General features: G+C 35.5%; 3 protein-coding genes and 1 long non-coding RNA gene across 6 annotated transcripts; 2 read left to right on the top strand and 2 right to left on the bottom strand.

Annotated features, from left to right (window-relative positions):
- The first annotated feature begins 15,076 nt into the window (after positions 1–15,076).
- Positions 15,077–15,673, top strand: LOC109153926. Its single transcript, XM_019301819.1, has one exon. It carries the CDS (start codon positions 15,077–15,079, stop codon positions 15,671–15,673), a length of 597 nt encoding a protein of 198 aa, XP_019157364.1.
- A 366-nt stretch (positions 15,674–16,039) lies between these two features.
- Positions 16,040–22,414, top strand: LOC109153985. Its single transcript, XM_019301874.1, has 11 exons — positions 16,040–16,317; positions 17,877–18,021; positions 18,797–18,864; positions 19,905–19,975; positions 20,234–20,470; positions 21,054–21,217; positions 21,359–21,414; positions 21,501–21,553; positions 21,741–21,909; positions 22,034–22,131; positions 22,216–22,414. The coding sequence occupies exons 1-11, from the start codon at positions 16,140–16,142 to the stop codon at positions 22,318–22,320; spliced, it is 1,344 nt and encodes a 447-aa protein (XP_019157419.1). The 5' UTR covers positions 16,040–16,139; the 3' UTR covers positions 22,321–22,414.
- A 13-nt stretch (positions 22,415–22,427) lies between these two features.
- Positions 22,428–23,756, bottom strand: LOC109153986 (heavy metal-associated isoprenylated plant protein 29). Of its 3 annotated transcripts, none has more exons than XM_019301875.1 (3): positions 23,382–23,756; positions 22,977–23,052; positions 22,428–22,867 (listed from the first exon to the last, which is right to left on the bottom strand). In XM_019301875.1, exons 1-3 carry the CDS (start codon positions 23,403–23,405, stop codon positions 22,521–22,523), a joined length of 447 nt encoding a protein of 148 aa, XP_019157420.1. In that variant the 5' UTR covers positions 23,406–23,756; the 3' UTR covers positions 22,428–22,520. The 3 variants fall into 3 exon arrangements, with proteins under 3 accessions (XP_019157420.1, XP_019157422.1, XP_019157421.1); XM_019301877.1 differs by having other exon boundaries at positions 23,354–23,755; XM_019301876.1 differs by having other exon boundaries at positions 23,348–23,755.
- A 1,043-nt stretch (positions 23,757–24,799) lies between these two features.
- On the bottom strand, positions 24,800–25,730 carry LOC109153959. The gene is made up of 3 exons (XR_002049639.1): positions 25,677–25,730; positions 25,390–25,395; positions 24,800–24,864 (listed from the first exon to the last, which is right to left on the bottom strand). It is a non-coding gene; the product is annotated as an uncharacterized LOC109153959 (long non-coding RNA).
- Between the last annotated feature and the right edge of the window lie 1,803 nt (positions 25,731–27,533).

Raw genomic sequence — 27,533 nt, forward strand, 5'->3', positions numbered from 1 at the left:
CAATAAGAAATATTTGACTATGATTAATATTTTAAATAATTAGTTTTTTGGTAATTTAAATAAATAACAAAAAAGACTAAACTTGTTCAATAATTTGATTAATTTTAAATTGAATATAATTACCGTGTGGGTGATATTGTTACCTAAGCAACCAAACGTGCATATTGTAAATTTTTTTTTTCAATTAATTGACTGAATTAATCAATATTTTATTATGATTACTATTTTTTATATTATATATTTGATAAAACCAACTTGTATTTTTTATTTTGAAAAATTGTTACCTAATCAACCAAACTAAATTATATTTTAACTAATTCGATTAATTGATGCAATTAATAACCAACATTTAATTATATATAATTTACTTAATGTTATAAATTTGATATATACGAACATATTGTAAATATTGTATGTATTACATTGGATAGCTCTTAATGTACAAATAATTGGCTAATATCGTTAGGGTAGTCATACAAATAATGTACAAATATTAATGAGTGATGATCCAAGAAATGTAGAAAAAAGACACAAGACTGAATTTTATTTATGGTTCAAGAAATATGTAAGTAATATACATTTATATTCTTACAACTAACTTGATTTAAAATTTTATTAACAATTACTCATGATAGGTCAATGAATTACACAATGAAGGAAGTGATATAATCACTGATCAATTGTTGCATTTAGCCTATGGGCCAGACAGGCGTATTTATCACTATAAAAGCATACTTATCAACGGCTGGAGATTTAATACAAAAGACAGGGATTTGCAACTAAAATCGCAAAATAGTGAAATTCTTGTGAAATGTGATGCAGATACTGGCAACTTGGAGTATTTTGGTATATTAAGAGATATCATACAGTTAAATTACCAGGGAGGAAATAATGTTATTTTATTTAAGGGTGATTGGTGGGATGTTTATCATAAAACTGGATTCAAAGTTAGACAATTTTGGGTTTCCTATGGTCAATATTACACGGAAGTTGCAAACTGATGAACAATATGTTTTAGCTTCTCAAGCTGAGCAGGTTTACTATGTAAGCGATATTAAGGAGCCTAATTGGCAAGTTGTTGTCAAGACAAAGCCTCGTGATTTCTATGATCTCCCTGATGATGATGTAGGAGATGAACCGTGTCAGGAAAACAAAAATTTTGGCTTTACCATTCAAGGTTCTAATTTGGAAGATAATGATGATGTTATGGTATTGCATAGGCCTGATTTGGATGCTGCAACTGTTGAAGTAAGCCCATTAAATGTTCATACCATGAGTATCGAAGAAGATGAAATTGATAGTGATGAAGATATTTTTATTAATGATGATGATGAGATTCCAACAACGGAAGATGAGGAAGGTGGTAGTGATGATGATGATGATTGAGTAGTATATGAATTTGTATTTATAACTTTTGAATTCTTTACTATTTATATTTTGAGTTTGAATGGTTAATTTTAATAAATCATTTTCAAATATATTGTTCGTACTAAACATATACATGTTTATTTCCAAAAAAAAAAAAAAAAAAAAAATTGATATGATAAATTAGTAAAATAAGTGATAGTAAACTTATCTATCACATAAGAACGTTTAAAAATGAGTGACTGTAAAATGTATTTTTACAATTACATTCATTTCACACAATATCCATCTATTTAACTATATTGACGAAGTCATTCTAACAACTAATAACTCATCACAATTATAATAAATTAGTGACAAAAAAGAAATCAACACAATTATTGTCAATTTAGTAATTTTTGTTACGTAATTATAGAGCGTCACAAATATTTGTAACAATTTCATCACAAAAAATGACAATATTAGTGACAACAATATTTTTTCTCACTATTGTTTATCATTTCTAATGGTACTAACCAATTGTACTTTTATTGACAAAAAACGCGGTCACGAATATTATCAACAAGAGTGACCAACAACTATTTGTCACAAAAAGTACAACAATTTGTGTCAACATTATATTTTGTCACAATTATATTCGTTCCCGTCATAATTATAATGTCGCCAAAATAAACATACATTTAGTGACAACAAATAGTGACAACGCATGTTACGACACTATTATTCTAGTAATAGTGACAACTTATTCGCAACAAATACTTACTCGTCACAATTACCATGTTATCTGTGACCAAAAAAAAGTTATCACAATCACACCACACAATAGTGGTGAATTATTTTTATGCTCACAAAAAGGGTATTATTTGTGACTAAATTACGAAATATCACAAAAGATTTGTCACTAAATGTCATTATTCTTGTAGTGTGTTATATATTGCTACAACAGTTTGTTATGTTATTATTATTATTATTTTTTTTTGCAATTTCTTCATGTGAAAAATATTAACTCTCAAGAACTTATAATCTTTATTCATCTTCAAATGGTCACAAAATGGCTTTATAGATTGTGTGTTTAGTCTTGCATTAAGCACACCATTTCACAATTTGAACGATGGTACGTTTTACATTATATATATATATATATATATATATATATATATATATATATATATATATATTCTTTTTTTTATTTCTCTCATATTGCTAAATTGAATATTTCGTTAAATTTAGAAAATTATACCAACCGAATAAAGTAAATAGATTTAAAATTGATAAATAGATTAATAAATATATAAATATTAACTCTATAGTATTTATATTTGATGGAGCTCAATTTTTTATCCCTTGCCTAATATATAAATATTAATTATATAACTATTTTTTATCTAATACCGAATATTTCTCTAATCAAAATTTATATTGTATAAATACAATTTCTTTTTAAAACTGCAACGATATAATATTATATAAAATTTGATCCGTGCTATTAGGACTCTACGTATATGAGTCTGTTTAGAACTTCTTATCCTTGTCACACTGTGACTCTCTACTTCTTATCATTGTCACACTGTGACTCTCTATTCTATATATTCACATCATCTGATCTCATTGTAATCAAGTTCAGAAAATATAATACAATCAGTTCTCATCTGGTATCAGTTAGCTAGGGTTTTGTGATTCATAAAATCAAGAAGATGCAGCGCTGCGATGGCAACCTTAATTACCGTGGAGGTCAGCAATGTGGCTTCGATGATCCGTGTCAAATCTGTAAAGGTTTCGGCCACACAGGAGTCAATTGTTTTTGGCGCTATGATGATCCGTGTCAAATTTGTAAACGTTTTGGTCACACAGGAGCCAATTGTTTTTGGCGCTATGATGATCCGTGTCAAATTTGTAAACGTTTTGGTCACACGGGAGCCAATTGTTTTTGGCGCTATAATGATCCGTGTCAAATTTACAAAAGTTTCGGTCACACGAGAGTCAACTATTTTCGGCGATATTCATGGGCTCCAGGTTCTCAGGCTAATTTGGTGTTTCAGAATGGTTTAGTTGCTAAAACCTCGTCAAATTCTCATACTTGGGTTTCGGACACTGGAGCCACAAATCATGCAACTCCGAACATCGCTGCCCTTTCTACAACGGAGAAGTACATTGGTAATGACACTTTATGTGTCGGTGACGGTATGGGTTTATCTATTAGTCATGTTGGCCATGCCTCTTTTAATACCCCTTCTAGATCATTTACATTGTCTGATATACTTCACGTTCCGCGTTTATCTAATTCTTTATTATCTGTTCAGAAGTTTGCATCCGATAATAAAGTCTTTTTTGAGTTTCACCCCTCCTTTTTTGTTGTGAAAGATATCAATACCAAGGAAATACTTCTTCGGGGCAATAGTTCGGGGGGACTATACACATTTTCATTACCTAGTTCGTCTCCGTCAGCGTTTATTTCCGCTCGTGCCTCGGCTTCCACTTGGCACAATCGTCTGGGTCATCCTCATAACCGTGTTCTTAGCCATATACTTCGTTCTTGTTTGGTTAGTGGGTCTCGTGATAATATTCGTTGTCATAATTCTTTATGCAATGCGTGTCAATTAGGCAAATCTGCCCGTTTTCCCCTCCCCCGTGTTGCTTCCTCTAGTTCTCAAGTCCTAAATCTTATTTACACAGACATTTGGGGTCCTGCGCCCACTTTATCTACTTCTGGCTTCCGTTATTTTGTGATCTTTGTGGATGACTATTCCCGTTATACATGGTTCTTCCCTATGAAATTAAAGTCTGATCTTTATGTCATCTTTGATAAATTTCGTACTCTTGTTGAACGGTCCTTTAATTGCAAAATAAAGGCCATTCAGTCTGATTTAGGTGTTGAGTACAAAAAGTTGCATTCTTTGTTTGTTCATTTAGGAATTCAACATAGACAATCCTATGCATATACACATGAACAGAATGGTCGTGTTGAACGAAAACATCGTCACATTGTTGAAACTGGTCTGGCTCTTCTAGCTCATGCCTCTGTTCCTTTGAAATTTTGGGATTTTGCCTTTGAGACTGCTGTCTATTTAATTAACAGAATGCCATCTTCTGTATTAAATAACTCCAGTCCTCATCTCCTGTTACATAAATCCCCTCCTTCCTATCTTTTTCTTCGTGTCTTTGGGTGTTTATGCTACCCTCATCTTCGGCCATATAATCGTCATAAGATGTCATACAGGTCTTCTCCATGTGTCTTCCTAGGTTATCCTGAGTCCTTTAGGGGGTACAGATGCATGGACTTACATACTAATAAGATTTACACATGCAGGCATGTCAGATTTGATGAAGAAGTTTTCCCCTTTGCTACTAAAATTTCTTTACAGGATCTATCTACTCCGTTTTCTGGACCTTGGGTGGAATCTGTTCTCAGTCACAGCACACCTATTCCTGCCGTGTCCAATGATGAGCTGCCAGAACCGCCGCTACCTGCTTCATTCGAACCAGCCGTGGATCCCGGACAGGCTGCCTCGTCGGGTGATCCTGTGGAGCCTGTTGCTCGCCGGCGAGGCCGTCCACGTGGGCGGTCCATCAGGCCCAATGTTCGTACTCACTCTATGGCCACTCGCAGCAACGCAGATGCTCCTCTTTTTGCTCTAGCAGCTCAAGTGCATCCCACGGAACCCACATGTTACTCTCAAGCTGTCAAATATCCTGAGTGGCGTGAAGCCATGGACCAAGAATTCAATGCTCTCCTGCATAACCACACATGGTCTCTAGTTCCACCCACTGCAGGTATGAATATTATTGGCTGTAAATGGGTGTTTCGTACGAAGAGAAAGGTTGATTGTGCTATTGAAAGGCATAAAGCCAGGCTGGTTGCGAAAGGTTTTAATCAGGTTCCAGGTCAGGACTTCTTCCACTTTTAGTCCAGTGGTAAAGCCTACGACTGTAAGACTCCTTCTATCTCTAGCTTTATCATCTGGGTGGTCTATCAAACAGCTAGATGTTCATAATGCTTTTCTGAATGGTAATCTGGCTGAAACAGTTTATATGAAGCAACCCCCTGGTTATATTGATGCTAACTTCCCGAATCATGTTTGTTTGTTAAAAAGATCTCTGTATGGGTTAAAACAAGCTCCCAGAGCTTGGTTTAATCGACTACATACGTTCTTACTATCAATTGGCTTTCAAGCATCCAAGACAGATGTCTCTCTGTTCTATTACTCTAAAGACTCTGCTTTGGTTTATCTATTGGTGTACGTGGATGACATTCTTGTAATGGGAAGTGATCAGGGTATTATGTCTCAGCTCTTGTCCAAACTGTCTACTACATTCAAAATCAGAGATCTTGGTGAACCAAATTTTTTTCTGGTTATTGAAACAGTTAAGAGTGACAATGGGATTATTTTATCTCAACAACGGTATATGAATGATATTTTAAAACGGGCTGGAATGTCTGAATGCAAACCCCTTTCTACACCTATCTCTGTCTCGAAAACTGTCCCCTTCAATTCAGATCTATATGATGATCCCACCCAGTACAGGAGTCTAGCTGGAGCACTGCAATATCTCACTGTCACACGACCTGACCTATCCTTTGCAGTTAATCAGTTATGCCAGCATATGCATGCTCCCACCATATCACACTGGGAGCAGCTCAAACGGGTACTCAGGTATGTTAAGGGAACAGTTGATCATGGTTTACGCATACGACGGTGCTCATCTAGAGACATTCATGCTTTCTCTGATTCTGATTGGGCTGGTTGTACTGACGATCGAAAATCCACGAGTGGTTTTGCTGTTTTCTTGGGGAGTAATCTTATATCATGGGTTTGCAAGAAACAGAGAACTGTTGCCAGGTCATCCACTGAGGCTGAATACAAAGCTCTTGCAGATGTTTGTGCTGAGGTTCTATGGATTATGTCATTATTGCGTGAGATACAGATTCCGGGTATTTCCATTCCAAAATTATGGTGTGATAATCTAGGAGCTACATATATGAGTGTCAATCCAATCTTTCATGCCCGCACCAAGCATGTGGAGATTGATTATCATTTTGTTCGTGATCGAGTAGCTTCGGGCGATATCCAAGTCAACTTCATCTCCACAAAGCATCAACTTGCTGATATCTTCACCAAAGCTCTGCCTGGACCTAGATTTTCTTCCTTAAGGGACAAGCTACAGGTTACTAGTATACACTGTGCTTGAGGGGAGTATTAGGACTCTACGTATATGAGTCTGTTTAGAACTTCTTATCCTTGTCACACTGTGACTCTCTACTTCTTATCATTGTCACACTGTGACTCTCTATTCTATATATTCACATCATCTGATCTCATTGTAATCAAGTTCAGAAAATATAATACAATCAGTTCTCATCCGTGCATCGCACGGGTGCAATACTAGTAACTTATAATGCTAATAAACTACTAAAAGTCAATATTTATTTACAAAACTAATTACGAAACTAATAATAAAAGTTAATACAAAATTAGGTAAATATTACTTATTACATATAAAAACTTATTTAAAATAATATTAAAAATAATGTTTATCACTTTTCAACAGCCAATTGATTACCGAATGCATCAATTAAATCAGAGAACTCAACCAGTGAAAGCTCTTCATCTTCATTATAATCCTGAAGGAAGCAATAAGCCAGAAGCCCAGAAGTTTCAGAAAGAGCTCTGTATGTAGTATCCATGATCTTGTAGTAGTAGGTCAAAGTATACAGTGCCAGATAAATATTAGCTAAATCCTCCATCACTTAAGCATATCACAATGGACTAAAAATTCCATATCTATATTAAGCATATTTAATGCAAACAAATGTAGCAAAAAGTTCACATAAGTTTTTATGGGGGTGTAGCAGTATAAGCCAGGTAATGACATACCACTATAGACAAGATGCGCTTTGGAAAACTTTTCTCTGTTTCAACTTGATTGTTTAATAAATTGTTCCGTACGTAATGTATAGTCGAAGATGATAGTTGGTAACATAATAAATTCAGACTACTGAGACGCGTAAGCACAGTGGGAAACAAGAGATGAAGTCATGTAGTGGTAATGGAATGGGAAAAGAAATTATAACTGATGCCGATAATGTTAATAACAAAGTAACAATCGACGTGTTAAATGTCCTGTACTCGCTCATCAATTCTATAATTTCTTTCAAGAGCTAGTGCAGTACAATCACTTTAAACCGTTATATGTTACTCTATTATGAACATCATCGGAAACAGTTAGAATTCGAAACTGAACAATTCTATTCACAATACATGCTTCATACTCTCGCTTTTCTGTGCGCTTATTCATACCAATAGAGTGAACTCGTCATTTTACTCACATTACATGACTCCATTTCTTGCTTTCCATTGAAATGGCAAAGGTTGTCGGTTTCGTCGTTTGATATGCAGGGGCATTCCATGGTTCGTTACAGGTGGGTATCATATTGTGTAGAAAACCATATCATGTTGGAGGTGCCTGGTGATTGGCGGTGTATGAAATAAGGGTTTGGTGTATTTTATCTATCTTGTAAGGTCGAGAAGAATGAGCAGGAGAGGGTTTTTTTTTTTTTTTTTTTTTTTTTTTTTTTTTGTGACAATCGGTATAGAAATGTTTTTGAAGGCAATTGTTTTTTGTTTATTCCCTTTTATAGACGATTGGGTTCTTTACAAGCATTGATATTTGCCGTTCTGAATGACTGTTCAATGGTGTGGAGTACTGGAAAAGGCAAAAACGTTCAATTTTCAAATGATAAAGCTGCTGCTTTGATTCACGACAAAGGGCTAATCTACTGACAATGAAGCGACCATTCAATGATGCACACTCTGAAATTAAGCTGCTGACAATGAAGAAACCATTCAATGACAACAATTAATATATATGTTGTAAATTTATATTTATATTTCTATATTTATATAGTAATTATATACTCCCTCCGTCTCATTTTATCTGTCTTACTTTCCTTTTTTATCCGTTCCAAAATATTGTCTACTTTCTAAAAATAAACATTATCACTTTTTTATTTTTCCTAAATTGCCCTTAGGTTTCAAAATGTTAATATAATATACATTTAATTTTTCTAGGAAATGGGAGCCTAGTGTCTGCAAAGGGGTTACATCAATCAATTTACCCTGTATCCCATTCCCATTATTCTTTTTTTTTTTTTTTGAGAACCATTCCCATTATTCTTCAAACTCATTTCTCTCCATCACTTGCCCATTTCACCATTTTTGCTTCTCCATTTTTCTCATCATATCTTTCAACCAAACATTTTTTCAGAGATAAATCGTTGGACGGTTGCACAACTAACCTTTTCAAATCCACTGCCTTTCTCACCCCCAGATTGTAGATTCCAGTGAGCTTTCCTACGTCACCGTCGATTCCAACCTCAACGAAGGTGTAAGTGAGGTCCATTAGAAAAATCCCTATCATTTTCAAACCCAGATCCCTTTAATTTCTCCCCATCTCTTTTCTTAAATTTTACTTAGTTTGAATTAATTTTGGGTTCAAGGTGATATATATGTCGAAATGCAAAACTTGATATAATCTCAATATTTTGGATGAAGATGAAAGAATTAAGACAAGTATTTTAAGGATTGATTTATGAGAAATGGAGTCATAGAGAAGAAATACATTGGGAAATTAAATGGCTGTGTACAGTACAATACTTTTCTTCCGGAGGAGCAAGGTTAAAATTGGAAAATGATATCCCTTTTTGTTTTTTTCCTTAAACTGCGTGCAAAAAGTAAAGAAGACAGCCTTTTCGGGATTGAGGGAGTAATAACTAGTAATTCATCCGCGCGATACACGGAAAAAAATTATGTTATTATAAATATAAATAAAAAATAGAAAAACTAAAATATTTTAAATTATTTAATATAATAATATTTTGAGCTTCCATTGGTCAAGTATTTATTATTTTTATAGAATACAAAATTACAATTAAAATTAAAATTATAATTTTTTATGGTTAATATAATCTCTAATTATGTGCATATTCAAATAAATTTATAGAGAGAATTTACATAATTACATCGATTTATTATTAATTGTATTTCATCTATATTATAATTTTTACAATACGAATAATAACTATGATAATTACATTTGGAAAGCAAATTTCAAATTTTGTACGTGTAAATTTAAACTCTAATTGAACACATTTTTTATATAATTATATAATATATATAGCTATTTTATTTTTCAAAAGTATATTTTTATATTATTATATAATATATAGCTATTTTATTTTTTAAATGTTGTGCTTTTATTTTTTTTATAATAAAATATGTTGTTGCATTAATTGTAACATTAAATATTTCCCAAACCATATAGCTTTATTATATAAAGGATATATAATATAATATATAAGTATATAAGTAATATATAAAGTAATAGACAATAGAGATTAATGTTTGTAATGGATTACGATTCAAGGTACAAAAAATTGTATTTGTAGTTAAAAAAAAAATCATTTTTTGAGTTGGAAAGCTATAAATAGCATTTGAATTTGAAATTGAATTAGGTACACGCTTAATCTTAATTATAATATAGCCATATGGTTTGGTGAGTAATTATTGTAACAATACTTGCTCACCAAACCATATGGTTATATTAAATATTTATTTATTTATTACATGGTGTATAAAAATTCAAATTAACCTTAATTCATTTTCATCTCTCTTGCCTTATTTAATCCATCCAAAAACTCACAAATAAACTTCAATTGAGATTATTCTAATGAGGTCAATTTTAAAAATTTAGTACATAGTATTTAATATTACACATTTTTAAGAACTTAGTAAACTACAATAGTACTTGAATTACAATTTTCAGAGTCACCACAGATCAAAAATTTTAGACCTTTGAGATTTCTAGAGTTTAAGATTTGTAGTAAACACCCCCCCCCCCCCCCCCCTTTAAATATCAATTCTTATTTTAATTGTAAATATATTTATGTTCATAATTTTATCATAGCAATTCACACATAATTATTAAATAACAAAATTTTTATATATGAATAAACCTCATATAGGGTATATTTTTATAACATATTTCTCTTGCATCGCACGAGACAAATACTAGTTGGTAATACAAAATTTGGAGAGATTTGGAAATCATATGATTCATATTGTATATTTTCCGAAACCTGTAGAAAGTACGAAAGCAAATTTTTCGACAGATATATTATTGAAAAATTATATATGTTATATTGTTTATTTTCCTTAACATATTGTTTGCTCGCCGATACATGATCCCTAATGTTCGGAAAGTTATATTTCCCAAAACGAAATTGTCTTCCAATCAGGATTTTTTGAGTGCGAAGGTTAAATGTCGCTTTTAAATTCGAAGTACCGTATGAGTTTTCAAATCTAAATTTTGATGCAAATATTTGCGAATAATAACATATAATAATTTAGTAATTCTGTACAATTCATTTACAAACAATATTAGTATCTTTTTATGTGATTAGTAAAGAGACAGTAGTCAGGGTTGAAAGAAGAAATTGAATTCGCATACGATGTATAAAAGTTTTTAGTAATATGAATATATGATACTATTATTAATTATTAATGTAGTTAATGGAACATATAAAATACGTTAATCATAATAACACGTTTAATTATTTTCTAATTAAGCATTCCGTAATTAACATGAAATATTTTTAATGATAGGGCTTAAAACATGGGAATTAAGAAAAAAAAATAAGGCTTCTTTAAGAAAAAATAAAAATAAAAAATACGTCTGTCAATGTCAACTGTTCAGGGGTAAGCCGATTGCGTAGGCGGTGGAAAAAGTCCTATGGATAGATATAATTATAGTTCATTTCCGTAGGTGTTTTACCTTGTTGAGGTTTAAGTTTTCGAGATAGCAAGACAAAACAAGCAAGACGAGATCGGATACGTGCGGAATCCTTCTTTGCAATAACAATGGGTTCGTAAAAGATTCTTGGACGCAAAATTAATGTGACGAAGAAAACAAATGCAATAGACTTGCGATTTATTCAGATATATGAACCCAAGGATTCAAGAAATCTTCAGACATGTGTATCTTGTACTTCATCCACAATGCAAGTGGATCTGAAACATTACAAAACACCAACCGCACGTTTGGTTCACGGAATAAATTTTGAGGTAATAGGAATGCTATTAAGGAATGGAATAGGCAAGGAATAGAATAAGAATTGTATTCTATTGTTTGGTTCGCGGAAGGAATAGACTTTAGGAATTATATTACAGTGTTTAGTTAATTTAAGGAATAGAAATGAAATATGTTTTAAAAGACATAAATACCCTTATAAAAATATGTGATGGTGGCGGTGGTGGTGGTGGCGGTGGTGGTAGTGGTGCTGGGGTGGTAGGTGGTGGTGGCGGTGGCAGTGGTGGTGGTGACGGTGACGGTTGTAGCAGTGGTGGTGGGGGCGGCGACGGTTTTGGCGGTGGTGCTGCTGGGTGGTGGTTCTGGTGGCGGTGGTGGCGGCGGCGACGATGGTGGTGGCGGTGGCGGTGGCGGTGATGGTGGTGGTGGTGGTGGCGGCGGCGGTGATGGTGGTGGTAGTGGTGGTGGCGGCGGCGATGGTGGTGGTGGTGGTGGCGGCGGCGGCGATGGTTGTGGCGGTGGCTGTGATGGTGATGGTAGCGGCGGCGGCGATGGTTGTGGCGGTGGCTGTGATGGTGATGGTGGCGGCGGCGGCGATGGTGGTGGTGGTGGTGGCGGCGGTGGCGATGGTGGTGGCGGCGGCGGCGATGGTGGTGGCGGTGGTTGTGATGGTGGTGGTGGCGGTGGCGGTGGTGGTAGTGGTGGTGGTGGCGGTGGCAGTGGTGGGGGCGGCGGCGACGGTTGTGGCGATGGTGGTGGTGGTGGTGGCGACGGCAGCGGCGGTGATGGTGGTGGCGGCGGTGGCGGTGATGGTGGTGGTGGTGGTGGCGGCGGTGGCGGTGATGGTGGTGGTGGCGGCGGCGATGGTGGTGGTGGTGGTGGTGGTGGTGGCGGCGGCGACGACTACGGTGGTGAAATAGGATAAATTTATATATAGAATAAAAAAATTAGATTATAGAAAGGGGTAAAAAAGGAAATAGATTCTAAAATCTATTCCTGAGCGTTCAGTAATAGGCTAATACCAGGGGGGGCCCTAGTAATAGCTATTACCTTATTTGATGTAATAGGCTATTACCAGGAATATTATTCCTGGTAATAGAAATGGTTACCAAACAACGGAATAGGCCTATTACTGGGAATGCTATGTCATTCCCGGCCTATTCCGTGAACCAAACGGGCCACGAAAGTATTGCCAACAGCTTGTGACAACCCAAAATTTAATTTTATAAATCTAATTTCAATAAATTTCAAAATAGTCATTTTCACTCTATTAAAAATTTTTGAGATAAATTTGGTGTTTGAATAAATTATTTTGAGTTACATTTTAAATGAATTCAACACCGGAGCTTATTTTAATTCTAAAATCCTAAATTTTCGGGTACTTCGCGTACCAAGTTTTTAAACTGAGAATTCAATCTGAGTGAAACCGGGAGAAATCTGAGAAGCCTAAATCATGTGCCTAACTAGAAATCATTTTAGAGAAATTCAATTCCAACCCCAAACTATTCTAAATCCTGATTTTGGACCATGGTCCATGTAGCATGGTGAACCAGATCCCTACAAGCCTTTGTCTGATAACTCTTGAACTAATCAGCAACTTTCTCTTTTTCATCAACCAATCATAAGAGAATTTTCTAGGGTTTTGCACCCTATTTAATCATCCCTTCTCCATCCAATTTTCTGATTTCCTCCTTGCCTCTCCAAACTCTCTGTAGAATAAAGAAAACAAAGGCAGTAAGTTTCACCATCTCCATTCATTCATTTCACTCTCAGACTTTGATTCTCTACCTTCCAATCTTACTGGGACATTATTGAGTGTAGTATGTTTCACATGTGCAATAACTTCATCTCAACTGGCCATTTGCCGAGGGGACTCAACACTACACACATAGTGTTAATCCCAAAGAAACCCAAGCCGGAGTCTATGGGGGATCTCAGGCCAATCGCTCGGTGTACAGTTGCCTATAAAATCCTCACGAAGGCTTTGGCAAATCGTCTAAAGCCTATTCTGGAGGGGATAGTTTCCATCAATCAGAGTGCTTTCGTCCCGAGGCGACTAATCACAGATAACATTATGGTGGCTTTTGAATTACAACATTTTTTGAAGAGGAAAACTCAAGGCCGTGAGGGATTTGCTGCTCTAAAATTAGATTTAAGCAAGGCCTATTATAGAGTGGAATGAGTTACTTAAAGGATGTTATGCTAAAGATGGGGTTTGACAGTAAATGTGTTGATCTGATAATGACATGTGTCACCACAACAAACTTCTTTATTCTCAATCAAGGCGAAGAGATTGGCCCTATCATTCTAGGCCGGGGACTCAGACAGGGAGACCCTCTCTCCCCATACATTTTCCTCTTAATAGCTGAAGGTTTCAATGCTATGGTGTCAAGGTACGAGGCTGAGGGCAAACTCCATGGTATCTCTGTGGCATGAACTGCACCCTGTGTGAGCCACTTGTTGTTTGCAGATGATAGTTATGTATTCTTCAGGGCTAATCAAGAGGAGGCAAGGAGTGTCAAGGAGCTGTTATCTTTATACGGCCAAGCTTCTGGGTAGTATATAAATTTTGATAAATCTTCTGTTTGTTTTAGTGCAAATGTGGGGGAAGGGACCAGGGACATGGTGAGTAATATCTTGGGAGTTAGTACAGTAGGGGGAGCTGGAAATTATTTAGGCCTACTTATGATTATTGGAAGGAATTAAAGGGAGGTCCTGGGATTCATCAAAAGGAAAATTATATCTCGCATTCATAGCTGGAACCATAATTTCTTGTCAAGGGCAGGTAGAACTGTACTTCTTAAGAGCGTCATTAAAGTTATTCCTTCTTATGCTATGGGAGTGTTTCTGCTACCCATAGGTCTTTGCAGAGAGATTGAGAATGTCATGAACAAGTTTTGGTGGAAGGGGGGTAGCAGCGAGAGTAAAGGGATTCACTGAAAATCCTGGGAGAAACTCTGTCATCCAAAGAGATGGGGTGGCTTGGGGTTCAGAAATCTTAGGGATTTTAATTTAGCCATGCTGTCTAAGCAACATGGAGATTAATCAATGATCAAAATTCTCTAGCAGCAAGAATTTACAAGGCAAGATACTACCCAGGTTCATCTTTTTTTGAATGCCAAGATGGGCTCTAATCCTTCTTTTATCTTGAGCAACCTGTTTCAAACCCAGGATATAATCAGAAAACACAGCAGGTGGAGGGTAGGCAATGGTTCTTAGATCAATATATGGGAAGATGACTGGCTCCCGGACAAGTCCAATCCCAAAGTGCAATCTCTCCCGTATCCTCTAATGGAAAATTCTAAGGTTGCTGATCTGATCATCACACAGGAATCCCGATGGGATGAAGGTATTATTAGAATCATGTTCTCTCACAGGGATGCCAACCTCATTTTAAATATCCCCTTAGCTGTGCAACGGAGACAAGACAAGATCATTTGGTCAGCAGATGATGATGGTCGTTTCACTGTGAAAAAGTTGCTACAATGCAATCAGAGGCGACCTCCAAGAAGCTGATACTCAACCTTGGGCAACTGTTTGGCAACTAAAAATACCCCCCAAAACTAAAGTCTTCTTCTGGCAGGGATGCACGAACAACCTACCAACTAAAGACCTTCTACGTAAAAAGATGGTGGACTGCGATGAGATTTGCCCTCTTTGCAACGCTGCAAATGAATCTATATTCCATATTTTGGTGGACTGTACCTTTGCTAGAACATGTTGGAGACCTTCAGGTGTTCACCTCAGTGGCTCAAGTGACCATTCTTTTTCAAATTGGGTGAATCACAATATCCCTGGTATGGACATAGGAAATCTCTCTCTGGTGGTTATTATCTGCTGGGAAATCTGGAAGCAGAGGAATGCCAAACTTTGGAACAATTCATCCACTCTTCATGAACATCAACTTATTCGTATGGCAAAGAGTTTCTTAGGTGAATGGAAAGAGGCTACACATTTAATTCATCCCTCTTCTCATTCAGACTCCATCCCATCACACAAGTGGACTCGCCCTCAACCAGGCATGATGAAGATGAACGTCGATGCGACGTTAAACAGTTCCGGAGCGGCCATGGGTCTGGGATGCGTTATCCGCGATGAAGATGGAACCTTCATAGTAGCCCGGGGAGTTCAGTGGAAAGACACCTTCACACCGAGAGAGACTGAAGCAGTGGCCATTCGTGAGGCTTTAAGCTGGCTAAAAGCACACAACTTTGATAATTTGTAGGTGGAATCTGACTCACTGCAAACTGTCCAGGCCATTAAAGCACCTTGCGGTTTTTTGTCCTTTCACTTGATCTTGAAGACATTAAACACATGTTAAATAACTTTAGAAATGTGTTTATTTCGTTTGCTAAGAGATCAGCGAACCAGGCAGCCCACTTGTTAACCACGCAGTCTAGATCCTTGTCTGATCCCTCGGAGTAGTTTCTTAATCCTCCTCCTATCATTTGTAATACTCTATTATGTGATTTAAGTTAATGAATTTATCTTTATTTTTCAAAAAAAAAAAAAAAAAGTCACTACTCATGACTTATCCCATGTTGGCACATAGGACTATAGGAGAGTAGCAGCCAACCGGTTTTCTTTCTAGAAGCACTCTCTCTCTACAGTTCAGTCTTCTCTGTCTGCCCTCTTTACTTTCTCCGCCCTCTGTAAACACAATTACGTACGTACATGATATGTGAAGACAGATGGCGTCATCCGCACCATTGCTACAACATCACTATAGGCCTCGTCTTTTCCCCAATTCCCAATCGTCCGATCCACCGTCTTCCACCTCTTGCTCTTCCTCTCACTACTGCTCTGCCTCTGCTTCAGCTTCGTCCCGCTGCCGCAGAGGATTTGATTGGAAATTCATAAGCTTTTTCGGTAATTCTTTTGACTCTGTCTTCCGTCTTCAGTCCAAGTCTTTAGCTGTTGATTTTTTTTTTTAATTTTGTTTATTTCTTAGTATAATTCAAACTCGAGGCAATGCAGATTCCGCTCACTTTATCAAAATTAGTGGCTTTTGTTGCTCGTGTGGACCTCGAATATCAATTGGGTAATTGCAAAGTTTTGGCCTAATATAATGGAGAGTTGTCTGGTGTAAAAATTGTGGGTGCTTGGGATTTCAAATTCTAGCAGTAATGCTGAGTTATGTTCATTTATTTTTATGTTTTGGTACCATGAATTTAATTTCCATTTATGATATTATGGTAGTTGAACTTAAAGAACTGTAATTTCCCATTTAAGATAATGGGGGTGTTTGGTAAATAGTTATTAGTTGATTGAGTTAGTGGGTTTGACATAGCATTAGCTGATTGTAGAAGTGTTCGGTAAATTAGTTGTATGATTGAAAAAGCTACTTTGAGCATCTTTTTGAATTTTAGCATTTTGGAGCAATAAGTTGTTACAAATAGCTAATTAATCAAACACTCATATTTATTGTTTAACCAAGTCAAACAGCTAATAGTCGTCAAATAAGTCAAAACTGGCTGATATGCTAACTATGTTACCAAACAAGGCCAATGGATTGCATCAACACATCCCTGTGATGTGTATTTGCTCTATCATTGAACGTGTTGGCTTGGTTTCTTGTATAGTTATATGAGATTGAGATTTCTGCAAAGTAGTGTGCAAAGTGGATAACATGGTCATTTTTGAATTAATATCTTTGTTTTTGTACATGTGTTTGTCTAATATTATTATATTAATTTATTTAATACACAAAAAATGACAGACATTGCTCAATTATCAAGAAACTAACCTCACCCTGGTGGATAATTTTGACCTTTTGAAGGACAATTATTCAGTTCTATGAGTGATGATAAAACTGAACATTTATGGTGCAAAATAATCCATTTACATGTTGCATTACGGCATTATCTAATTGCACGTTTGGCAAGTAGTTGCCTAGTGTATGTTGAAAATTAATGGCAGCCTATTTGTGTACCAAAATGGTAATTTAGGTAGAAGTTGACACGTTGTTTGGTATAATAATTAATAACTCTTTCTGTTCTGTTATATGAGTCCCGAAAATTAATTTGAAGACTTTGAAATCATATTGTTGGAATTAGGGTTTTAATGCGGCGACAGGTTTTAGTTTTTCTTCAAAATTTTCCTGGCTTCCTGCATTCTCACTCTATGTTTTTTTCCTGCCCCAATTTACCTGTCCTTTTGATCTTTTGTTTACTGTCTTGGGAAGCTTGGAATTGTTTATCACTTGCACCTATCTTGATGCCTGTTAAGAGTCCCACATTGATTAAATAAGAGAAGATATATGGGTTTATAGGGTTATGGTTAGGCTAGCTAATTGGTTTGATTCAATCTTTTAGTGTGGTTTGACCCATGTGCATTATAGCCCAGTTGAGTGACCTTGGTCCAATCTTTGATTATAACAATGCTAACTTTGCTTAATTTAGATTTGGGGTCTACTTGAATTTTTGCAGGTGTTAATAATATCTGGAAGAATCAGAATCTAAGAGCTTATGCTATGAGTGCATCTCAAGGAGTTATTCCATCACCAAGGGGCATTATCAAAGTGGGAGATGAACCCGATCATCTCCTTGTCCTTGTTCACGGCATCATGGGAAGGTAAACAGTTATGAACAATTTCTAAGTTTCTATATGCTACGACTCAATAAAGAATGTCTGCAAGCTGTATGTAATGGCAAGGTCATAGTTTAAGTGGAGGAATTAAAGTTATGTGTGAAGAGATATAGAATAGTAACTGAAGGATGTATCCATGCCAATTAATCTGAGTGGTTACGGTTTACGGAGTACTACTGTTACATTGAATTGTTTCAGTTCTTGTCTTGGCATGCGACTTCTGAATAGATGCAGTTAGAAGATGTGAAGATAAATATATTTAGCTTTTTTTTTTTATTTTTTTTCCTTTTTAACTACAAAATTTTGCATCACAATGAATGTTTAGGTAAAAATATTGACATATCTTTGTTTGTAGATTTTGAGTTTCATCTAGATTTATCATTTATGTAAAGATAAATAAGCTTAGCTTCTCTCTCTCTCTCTTTTTTCCTGTCTTACTAGGAACATTCTGACTTCTCCATTTGGGATTTTCACTGTTAATTGATCATATGAATAATGTGTAGTATAATGCTGTAAGGCCTTACAAAATACGTAGGAATATTGACTTGTTGTTCTGTTGGCCTAAGAAGAAAAAGATCTCATTAAAATAGGATGCAGGCAGAACATTTAGTTGATGTAATGTTTTGTAATTGTTTCCGCATAGCCCATCGCTGTGTTGATTACGGAGTATTTCATTATACGTCATTTTTAAAAAGAGCGTTTCACTTAAAACTGGTGGGTTTTCTGTCTCTGTTTTGCTTGAACTCATTAAGTGATGCAGCCCAAGTGACTGGACTTACATACAAGCAGAGTTGAAGAGGCGGCTAGGAAGCAATTTTTTAATCTATGGTATTATTATTATTATTATTATTATTATTTTAAATTTTAAACTCATTCCCTATTTTTATACTTTTCGTTCACTGCTTTTTCTTTATTTATTTAATTTTATTTTTCCAATTATATGGGGCTATGATGCAGCATAAATTAGATATATCAATTTAAATAGATTCAATAATTTGTATGGAGGGAACAAAGAGAAATATTATGATGCTAATGCAATCAGAAACCACCTTTTTGTTGGCCTCTATTTACAGTATGTATATATTAGAGTAAATGCAAGCCAAGGTACTCTGAGTTTGGTGGTTTCGCCATCTTTAGTCCTCAAGTTTCAAATCGACCCTCCGTGATCCTCTATGGTAGTCCTTCCGTTAAGATATTCCGTTTGAGCCGTGAAAATTAAGGGCAAAACAGTCTTTTGTTTGCAACCCCAGCCAAAATAATTCATTTCCCACGGAAATTAGCCCTATCGGTGGATTAGGGCTAATTTCTGAGGGAAATGAATTGTTTTGGTTGGGGTTGCAAGAAAAAGACTGTTTTGCCCTTCATTTTCACGGCTCAAACGGAATATCTTAACGGTAGGACTACGGCATGTCGAATTCGAAACTCGGAGGATCACGGAGGGTCAATTTGAAAGTTTAGGACTAAAGGTGGCGAAACCACCAAACTCGGAGGGCCTAGGCTGGCATTTACTCTATATATTTAAATAGCTAGCTTATATTTCTGAAAATTGGTGACTTACTCGCCATGCTGGAACAGTAAAGGAGTGAGAACATTATAGTTTACGAATTCTTGAGGTTTGAGTACAACTGAACATTTATAAAATATATATTAAAGATTTATTTTCAAGATAACAGTTTCTTATACTAGCAACCATATTAAAATAAATAACCTTTTTGCAAGTAGATTGGCATATATGGTCAGCATCATTAAGAAATGATCTCATTTGTGTTTGTTTATCTTTTTCTTTGTATACATTTAAAGATACTTTTTATTAACTAAGAGGTGCAAGTTTACTTAATTTTAACATTTAAGTATTTTTCTGTTTCCAGCAAGTTCATGTAACTGTTATACAAAAACATTTACTGGGATCGATGGAGCTGGAAAACGGCTAGCGGACGAAGTTAGTATTTAAAATGGACTTTATTTCAATTTATAAATTGTGTCATTGTGAAGTTGCCACTCTAACATAGAAGAAAGGTGTGGTTTTCTTCATGAAGCTTTGAAAATGTGCTTTTTGGGCGGACTTCTGTGCAATTAAGTGAAAAAATATATATTATTCATTGAATATGATACAATCCATGTGGTCTCAACCCGCTCTGGGTAGATGCTGTGTTTAAGTGATGATGCTTGTCCTTATTTTTAAGTGAATCGTGAACAGGTAATGCAGCTTGTGAAAGAGAGAGAGAGCCTAATAAAGATATCTTTTCTATCTCATTCTCTTGGCGGGTTGATTGCAAGATATGCAATTTCTGTTCTTTATACACCAAGCCCTTCCAGTGCTCAGTCAAATGCAAATCCTATGTGCTCTTCAAATAAAGGATTAATTGCTGGCTTGGAACCCATCAATTTCGTCACATTGGCGACCCCACATCTTGGAGTACGAGGCAACAAGCAGGTTTATTCCCCATCACTTTTTTTTGGGTTTTCCATCCTGGCAAATTATTCTATGGCCCCGGGTCCACCTTGCAAGGTGGACCTGGGTCCAAAAATGCACAATTTATATACTGAATGTTCACAATTTACATACTGAATGTTCACAGTTTTATATACTAAATGTTCACAATTTACATACTAAATGTTCACAATTTGAATTGTGAACATTCAGTATGTAAATTGTGAACATTTAGTATATAAATTGTGTATTTTGACCCGGGTCCATGGCATAACACTATTGTTCCATCCCCCCTCCCCCCGTTTTTTTTTACTAGGGCTCAATAATGATTCTTTTCTATTAGTAAATATTAACTATTTTGAGAAATTACTACGGAGTATTTGTAACCAAGAAATAAGTCCTTTTTGGGGGGATTACAATCAGTAGAGAATCTCTTATGTTTGTTGTATTTTTAATGCTCCTATTTTTGTGTAAGTTGTGGTTATATTTCTCGAACTACATTATAGACACTATCATCTTTATATTTTGCTGTCAGATTGAGTACGAGGCGTTGAAATTCTGATACTTGATTTCATATATGATTCAGCTTCCATTTCTCTTGGGAGTCAATATCTTGGAAAAGCTCGCTGCACCAATGGCTCCGATTTTTGTTGGTCGAACTGGTAGTCAGCTCTTCCTTACAGATGGTAAACCAAATAAACCGCCGCTTCTTTTACAAATGGCATCAGATTGTGAAGATGGGAAATTTTTGTAAGTATTTGACAGGCCTTCAAGGCTTCTACTTATCTATACTAAAGCTGTTCATGTTGCTCAGTTATTTTTTTCTCTGTTATATATATTTTTTCATTTTTATTACTACTATTGTTGTTGTTAATAATTTGTTCCTTCCAGATCTGCACTTGGTGCTTTTAGATGCCGCATTATCTATGCTAATGTCTCTTATGACCGTATCCTCTTTACTTCTCATTCAATATTCATTTTGCTTAAAGCGTCAAAACTGTTCAATTACTTGAAATTTCTTGACATAACCTAGACATGGTTGGTTGGCGGACTTCTTCAATACGAAGGGAGATTGAACTCGTCAAGGTAATTCATGTATTTCTGATTATTTGCTTGTATCAGTTTTGTGACAGTGAATTTTGCACACTTATTTAAGGAGTAAGAATATATATGGTTCCTTGTACTGTACTATGAAGTATGATTTTAGTTTATGTTTTCGAAATAAGATGTGTTAACTCATGCGTCGAAATGCTGAAATATCCTAACTTTGCAGCCCCCTACACGATCATTGGATGGCTATAAGCATGTTGTAGGTGTCGAGTATTGCCCTCCAGTTTTATCGAACGGTCCTAATTTCCCTCCAGAAGCAGCCAAAGCAAAGGAGGCTGCACAAAACAAACCTAGCACAAAGAATACATTAGAATACCATGAAATTGTGGAAGGTATTGTTCAATTACTACTGCTAATAGTAGTCGTGTTTTATGTTTTATACCACCGTATCTATTTTACAGCAAGCAAAATTCAAAACGAGAATGACAGTATTGGCGTTTTGCAATTTTGAAACAGAGGAAATGATACGTGGCATGCAACAATTAGGGTGGAAGAAAGTTGATGTTAACTTCCACTCCGCAATTTGGCCCTTCTTTGCTCATAATAATATCCATGTATGTTTCAAACCCGGCACCTTGATCTTTTACTATTGCTTCTTTGGTTATCTGATGAAATTGATTACTAAATCCCGGGAACAGGTGAAGAATGAATGGCTTCATAATTCTGGAGCTGGAGTAGTTGCTCACGTTGCGGACAACATAAAGCAAGTAGATTCTAACCCATTACTAGCAGCCAGCTTGTAGTTCCAGCTATAAACAGGTTCTTTAGAGTATATATATGGAATATTATATATCAATCATGGATTTATATAAAAGCATTTGTTATTTGACCCTTTTTTTTCATGTCATTCTAAAATTAACCAAGCATTATATTGTCACATTCGTGCATCGAAAATATATGAACACCCATACATGCATTTTCTTTACAAACCATCTGGATACTGTCACATGATAGAGCAGCCAGTGGCATTTTCATCGCTGAACATCTTGCTAGTTTGTTCATCGATAATGATAGAGTAAGGTGCTTCTTGATAGTAACCGTGATCATGACCATTGTATCCGTGTTTGTGATAGTTGTACGAGTATTGTTTGGAGAAGTGGGTAGCTGGGTTGCTGTAGAAATTGTTGTAGTAACGATGGGCAAAGCTGTGGTATTCGGGGTTGTATGGGTATGGCCATAGCTCCGCTTTCCTTCCCGTCTTCCTAACTGTTTTAACGACTTTCATCTGGTCTGCCCATCCCGTCACGGTCACCTTTTGCTTCTCCATCTCTATGTCGACCTCATCCACTCCTGAAAACATGCATATTAGGGAAAGTCGTTCGGTTTCTCTTCATTGCTCTTAGAAAAAATCCATGAGAGATAAAACGCATCAACCATAGGAAATAGGAAGACGAGATACCGTCAAGTTTCTTGAGAGCTTTCTTAATCTTGCTTTCGCATCCTGGACAGTCCATGTGCACCCTCATCTCCACAATCTGTTATACACACACAGGAGCATAAATCCCACAATAAAACTCCATCTAGGTAAACAAAACAAACATGACTAGAGCGGTGAAAGTCGGGGCATAGCTCAGTGGTGAAAGCTTGAGTGTGGCTGTGGTGGCCGGCAAATGCCTGGGTTTGAACCCCGCAAAGGGTAAGATCCTGGGAAATAAGCAAGCACTCAGATCTCTGCGTCACTGAGACACATCCCGTGATTTACTTCCCCTCTCACAAGCTCCCCATGGCAGGGGACATGAGGGGCCCTTAGGTTTGGGGTTCGAACTTAACAGAAACATGATTAGGGTGTTATCTGGAAGCTAACCGTCGTCATATTGCGACCCATCATCACTCATATACTGAGGCAGGCAAATGTAAATACGAGCGATTGTCAATGGTGAAGGTGGAGGTGGTGTTGCAGTATTACAGGTATATATACATCTCTGACTAGGCCTAGTCATAATATATGCTTCTTGGGTTTCAAGTATTTCATATAAGGCAATAATTTAAAGAATTAAATATTTGTATGGAAAATGTAGTGAAGTTTCTTTGATAGATCCATATAGGATTTTAGATATTATAGCTAGACAGCTAGTCATTTCACTCATTTGATCTTTAGGAAGCTCTACACTATGGATATCTTGGTCAGGTAGTTAAGACCGAGGCATTTGACTCAAAATTAGGAGTTCAGGGTAATTTTTGTGTAAAATCACGATAAATGTCTTATAAAATTCCATACTTTTGACTTTTGAGTACTATTGACCATGTTACAATATAGTATCTAATCATACACACTTTCTCAACTTACTGAAACACAAAAAGTTAGTGTCTCACTGAAGTTCGAATCTGTGACCTCTCATTTGGGAGAACCACAATTATACCGCTTGATCATCAAGTCTTTGACAAAAAATTGTATGCCTATGGAGTACTTAGTAATGAGTTACTATCATGTTATCCATAATGATAATAGGACTCCAGATATATTGAGATTTGTTGGGGTCGGTTCCCGGTAAATTATCAATTGTTATATCCTGTAGTATAACAACAACGTTTCTATAAGTTAGTGGGGAGTTGACGCGACGGACACCGTTCTGTCCGTTCAATCCCGTTACAGTTTTTTTTTTTTTTTTTAGACACTATTAAGAGTTTATGTGTTATGTATTATGTTAGATTATGTGTATTATGTTAGGAGTTTATGTTTATTTTACTATACAATTCTGTACATACGAAACAAAGATTTTTTTTTTTTAAGAAGTTAACACACCAAAAAGGAGAAACGGAATTAAAAGATACAAAACGATGTCGTTTTGGGCCAGGGCGTACAATGCATTGTGCGCCCTGATGTACGATATAATTTGTCGCAAATTATACCATGGACCATGATCTACCTTGCATTGTGGACTTTAGTCCAAAAATAATCTTCAGATTCTGTACCAACAATTGATATATTATGTACTTGCATTTAACTGTTTTTGTACGTACCTGTAAATAATTGAAGGCACATCACATGGTAATTATAAACACAAACTGTTAGTTGTAGGTACAAATATGTTAATTGCAGATACATAATATGTTAACCAATATCTTATGTGTTTGCAGTTAATAATTTGTGTAATTTATAGACACATAAATTGTTAACTGTAGGTATAAAATGTGTTAACTGCACACATATAATTTTTAGACAAGGGTTCACAATGCATGAATCTTGATTTATTGTATAACAATTGTTAATGCACCCAGCCGGCCGGGTAAGAGGTTTAAACAAATCTATTGGTCTAAGAAAATTGGCTCGAGACATTAGAACTTATCTAATGTGGGTGGCAAATTATGCTCTGGACCCGTGTCCACATTGAATTGTGGACACGGGCCCAAAACGACGTCGTTTTTAAAAAAAAAAACGCGTCATTTAGTTAAAAAAAAAAAAAAAAAAAATTCGCGCGTGTTTTGCCGTTAACGGCGTTATTTTTTTTTTGATTATGAATGTACAGTTATGCCGTTATGAATGTACAGTTATGCAATTATGAAATTATGAACACAGAGCTCTAACATTATGAACTTACAATTATGAACATATATAGTGATAAAATTATAACCATGGAGTTTTAAAATTGTGAATATAGAGCTTCGAAGATTATGAATGTACAGTTATAGAGTTATGAATCTACAGTTATGAGATTATGAATCTACAGTTATGGAATTATGAATGTACAGTTATGGAATTATGAATGTACAGTTATTGATCGAATTATGAACAAAGAGCTCTAACATTATGAACTTACAATTATGAACATATAGTGATAAAATTATGAACATAGAGCTCTAAAATTGTGAACATAGAGCTTCGAAAATTATGAATGTACAATTATGGAGTTATGAATGTACAGTTATGACGTTATGAATGTACAGTTATAGAGTTATGAATGTACAGTTATAGAGTTATGAACGTACAGTTACGGAGTTATGAATGTATAGTTATTAACATATAGTAATAAAATTATGAACATATACTTCTATAACAAAGTGATATGAAAAAAAAAAAAAAAAAAAAAAGAGATAACAGTGCCTAACGGCACTGTTACCCGTGTCCAGCAAGCATGCTGGACACGGTCCAAGGCATAACGATTGAATGTGGGTAACTCCATTTGGAATCCAACCATATAAAAAGCAGGAGACAGACAAAGAACATGTAAGTTAGAATCTTAAGATTTCTACTATACAACAAACGACAAAAGTACAAAAATGTCTCTCCACCCCTTCCCCGAACAACCAACCATGCATAGCTCTCCGATGTACCATGCACACTATTGCAAAAATCGGTTTAGGTGGCTGTTTAAGTGCTAGGTGCCCCTAGGTCGAGACAAATTACTTTTTAGGTGGTCGGCCGTCTAGGCGCCTAACTCGACCGAGTTAACTTGACCAAGTCGGTCTTGCTAATATATATATATATATATATATATATATATATATATATATATATATATATATATACACACACACACACCCACACACGTGTACTGTGTCTTTTTTTTTTTTTTTAATATAGTTAGCCGCCTAGGCGGCACTAGGTGTTACTCTATCGCGTACTTCCTAGTACTTACTGCAACTATGACTATGCATGTTCTTTGTACTCTATTTAATTAGGAAAATACTATGTGTATTCCTAATTTTTACTCACATACAAAAGATTTTGATGTAGACACTTGTATTGAGATTTGCATGAAAAAAGTAGTTTATTAATGTGTCACATCATAAGTAAAATCTAGAGAGTAAGATTTGAAAGTTCATGTAGAGATTAAAATGTAGATGGAAATTAAATAAGAATGCGTGTCCCTTGATTAAGGTGGTTTTCTTGGATGATGTCATGCTAGTGATGCAACAAATACTCCGTAACACATTATTATATTAGGAAGTCATACTATAGAAATATTGAGACTTGGGTGGCTTCAATTCTTGTTGCCTTTCAGTTTACGCAGGATATATAGTGACATTTTTTTTTCCTTGGATAATTTTGCTTCACCCACTGACTATTTTATAATTGTGTTATAATGTTGAATTGCCGGCATGGATGGACAGATCAAAACTTTCAACTTTATTACTAAAATTCAAATGAGTAAAAGATCAAAATTTCCTGATAAACCACTTTTTTTTTTTTTTAATTTTTAAAAAATGATGCTTTTAGTCTCTCAATAATGAAGAAATAGTTGACTCAGTCTGCAATTATTGAAGTCTGTATATTTAGTCTATCAACTATTATCTTGGTGAAAGATATAATCTCTCAATGACAAAATCAATGAAATATCTTGGTGGCGGATATAGTCCTTCAATTGTCATTGTGAGACTATATCTGCCACTGAGATGGTAATTATGTGATTAAATGTGAAGACCTTAATAATTGAAAGACTGGGTCAATTATTTTTATATATACTTGGATGACTAAAATGCTTGGATGACTAAAAGTGTTGTTTTCCAAAATTTCAAACTAACCATACTTCAATAGATTTGAAATATAACCGCTACCACGCTACATTTGCAATCATTAGCTAAAATTAAAAACCATACTAGTACAGTAATACAATATATCCTAATCATTATACTCTGAATCATGTCCCACACTGTAAGATGGATCAAGTTCATTTTTAATATACTAGAAATTTATTTTTAGTGTACTATATGTTCATTTTTAAAGGTTCTTTTTTAGTATATAATCTAGAACTTATATGTTTGTTTTTCGTTAAAGGGCCTCCGCATTTGAAGGCTTGGTCTTCATTCTTCATTGGAGGTTTGGATCAATATGCTTAGTAGGATCTTCATGGATAGGCTTTTATTTTCAGGATCATATTGTGATCTCTGAATAAGCTTCAAAATTTTGAATGTTTTTATGATGTTTTAAGAAAGCTCATATTTATTGTTGAAGAATACAAAGATCGGGGTTTTAATAGGTTCAAATTCTTTTGATATTGTCTAATTAAACAAATTA

The sequence above is a fragment of the Ipomoea nil genome, unplaced genomic scaffold (assembly GCF_001879475.1).
Source record: "Ipomoea nil cultivar Tokyo-kokei standard unplaced genomic scaffold, Asagao_1.1 scaffold2565, whole genome shotgun sequence".
Lineage (NCBI taxonomy): Eukaryota > Viridiplantae > Streptophyta > Magnoliopsida > Solanales > Convolvulaceae > Ipomoea > Ipomoea nil.

Excerpts from the sequence above, each read along its gene's own strand:
- LOC109153926 (XM_019301819.1), top strand. The coding sequence starts at position 15,077 with ATGGTGGACTGCGATGAGATTTGCCCTCTTTGCAACGCTGCAAATGAA.
- LOC109153985 (XM_019301874.1), top strand. The coding sequence starts at position 16,140 with ATGGCGTCATCCGCACCATTGCTACAACATCACTATAGGCCTCGTCTT. Across the intron at positions 18,022-18,796 it reads GTTCACGGCATCATGGGAAG|CCCAAGTGACTGGACTTACA; the intron begins GTAAACAGTTAT and ends TAAGTGATGCAG. Across the intron at positions 21,554-21,740 it reads GGGAGATTGAACTCGTCAAG|CCCCCTACACGATCATTGGA; the intron begins GTAATTCATGTA and ends CTAACTTTGCAG.
- LOC109153986 (XM_019301875.1), bottom strand. The coding sequence starts at position 23,405 with ATGATGGGTCGCAATATGACGACG. Across the intron at positions 23,053-23,381 it reads TGGGTCGCAATATGACGACG|ATTGTGGAGATGAGGGTGCA; the intron begins GTTAGCTTCCAG and ends TGTGTATAACAG. Across the intron at positions 22,868-22,976 it reads AGCTCTCAAGAAACTTGACG|GAGTGGATGAGGTCGACATA; the intron begins GTATCTCGTCTT and ends GCATGTTTTCAG.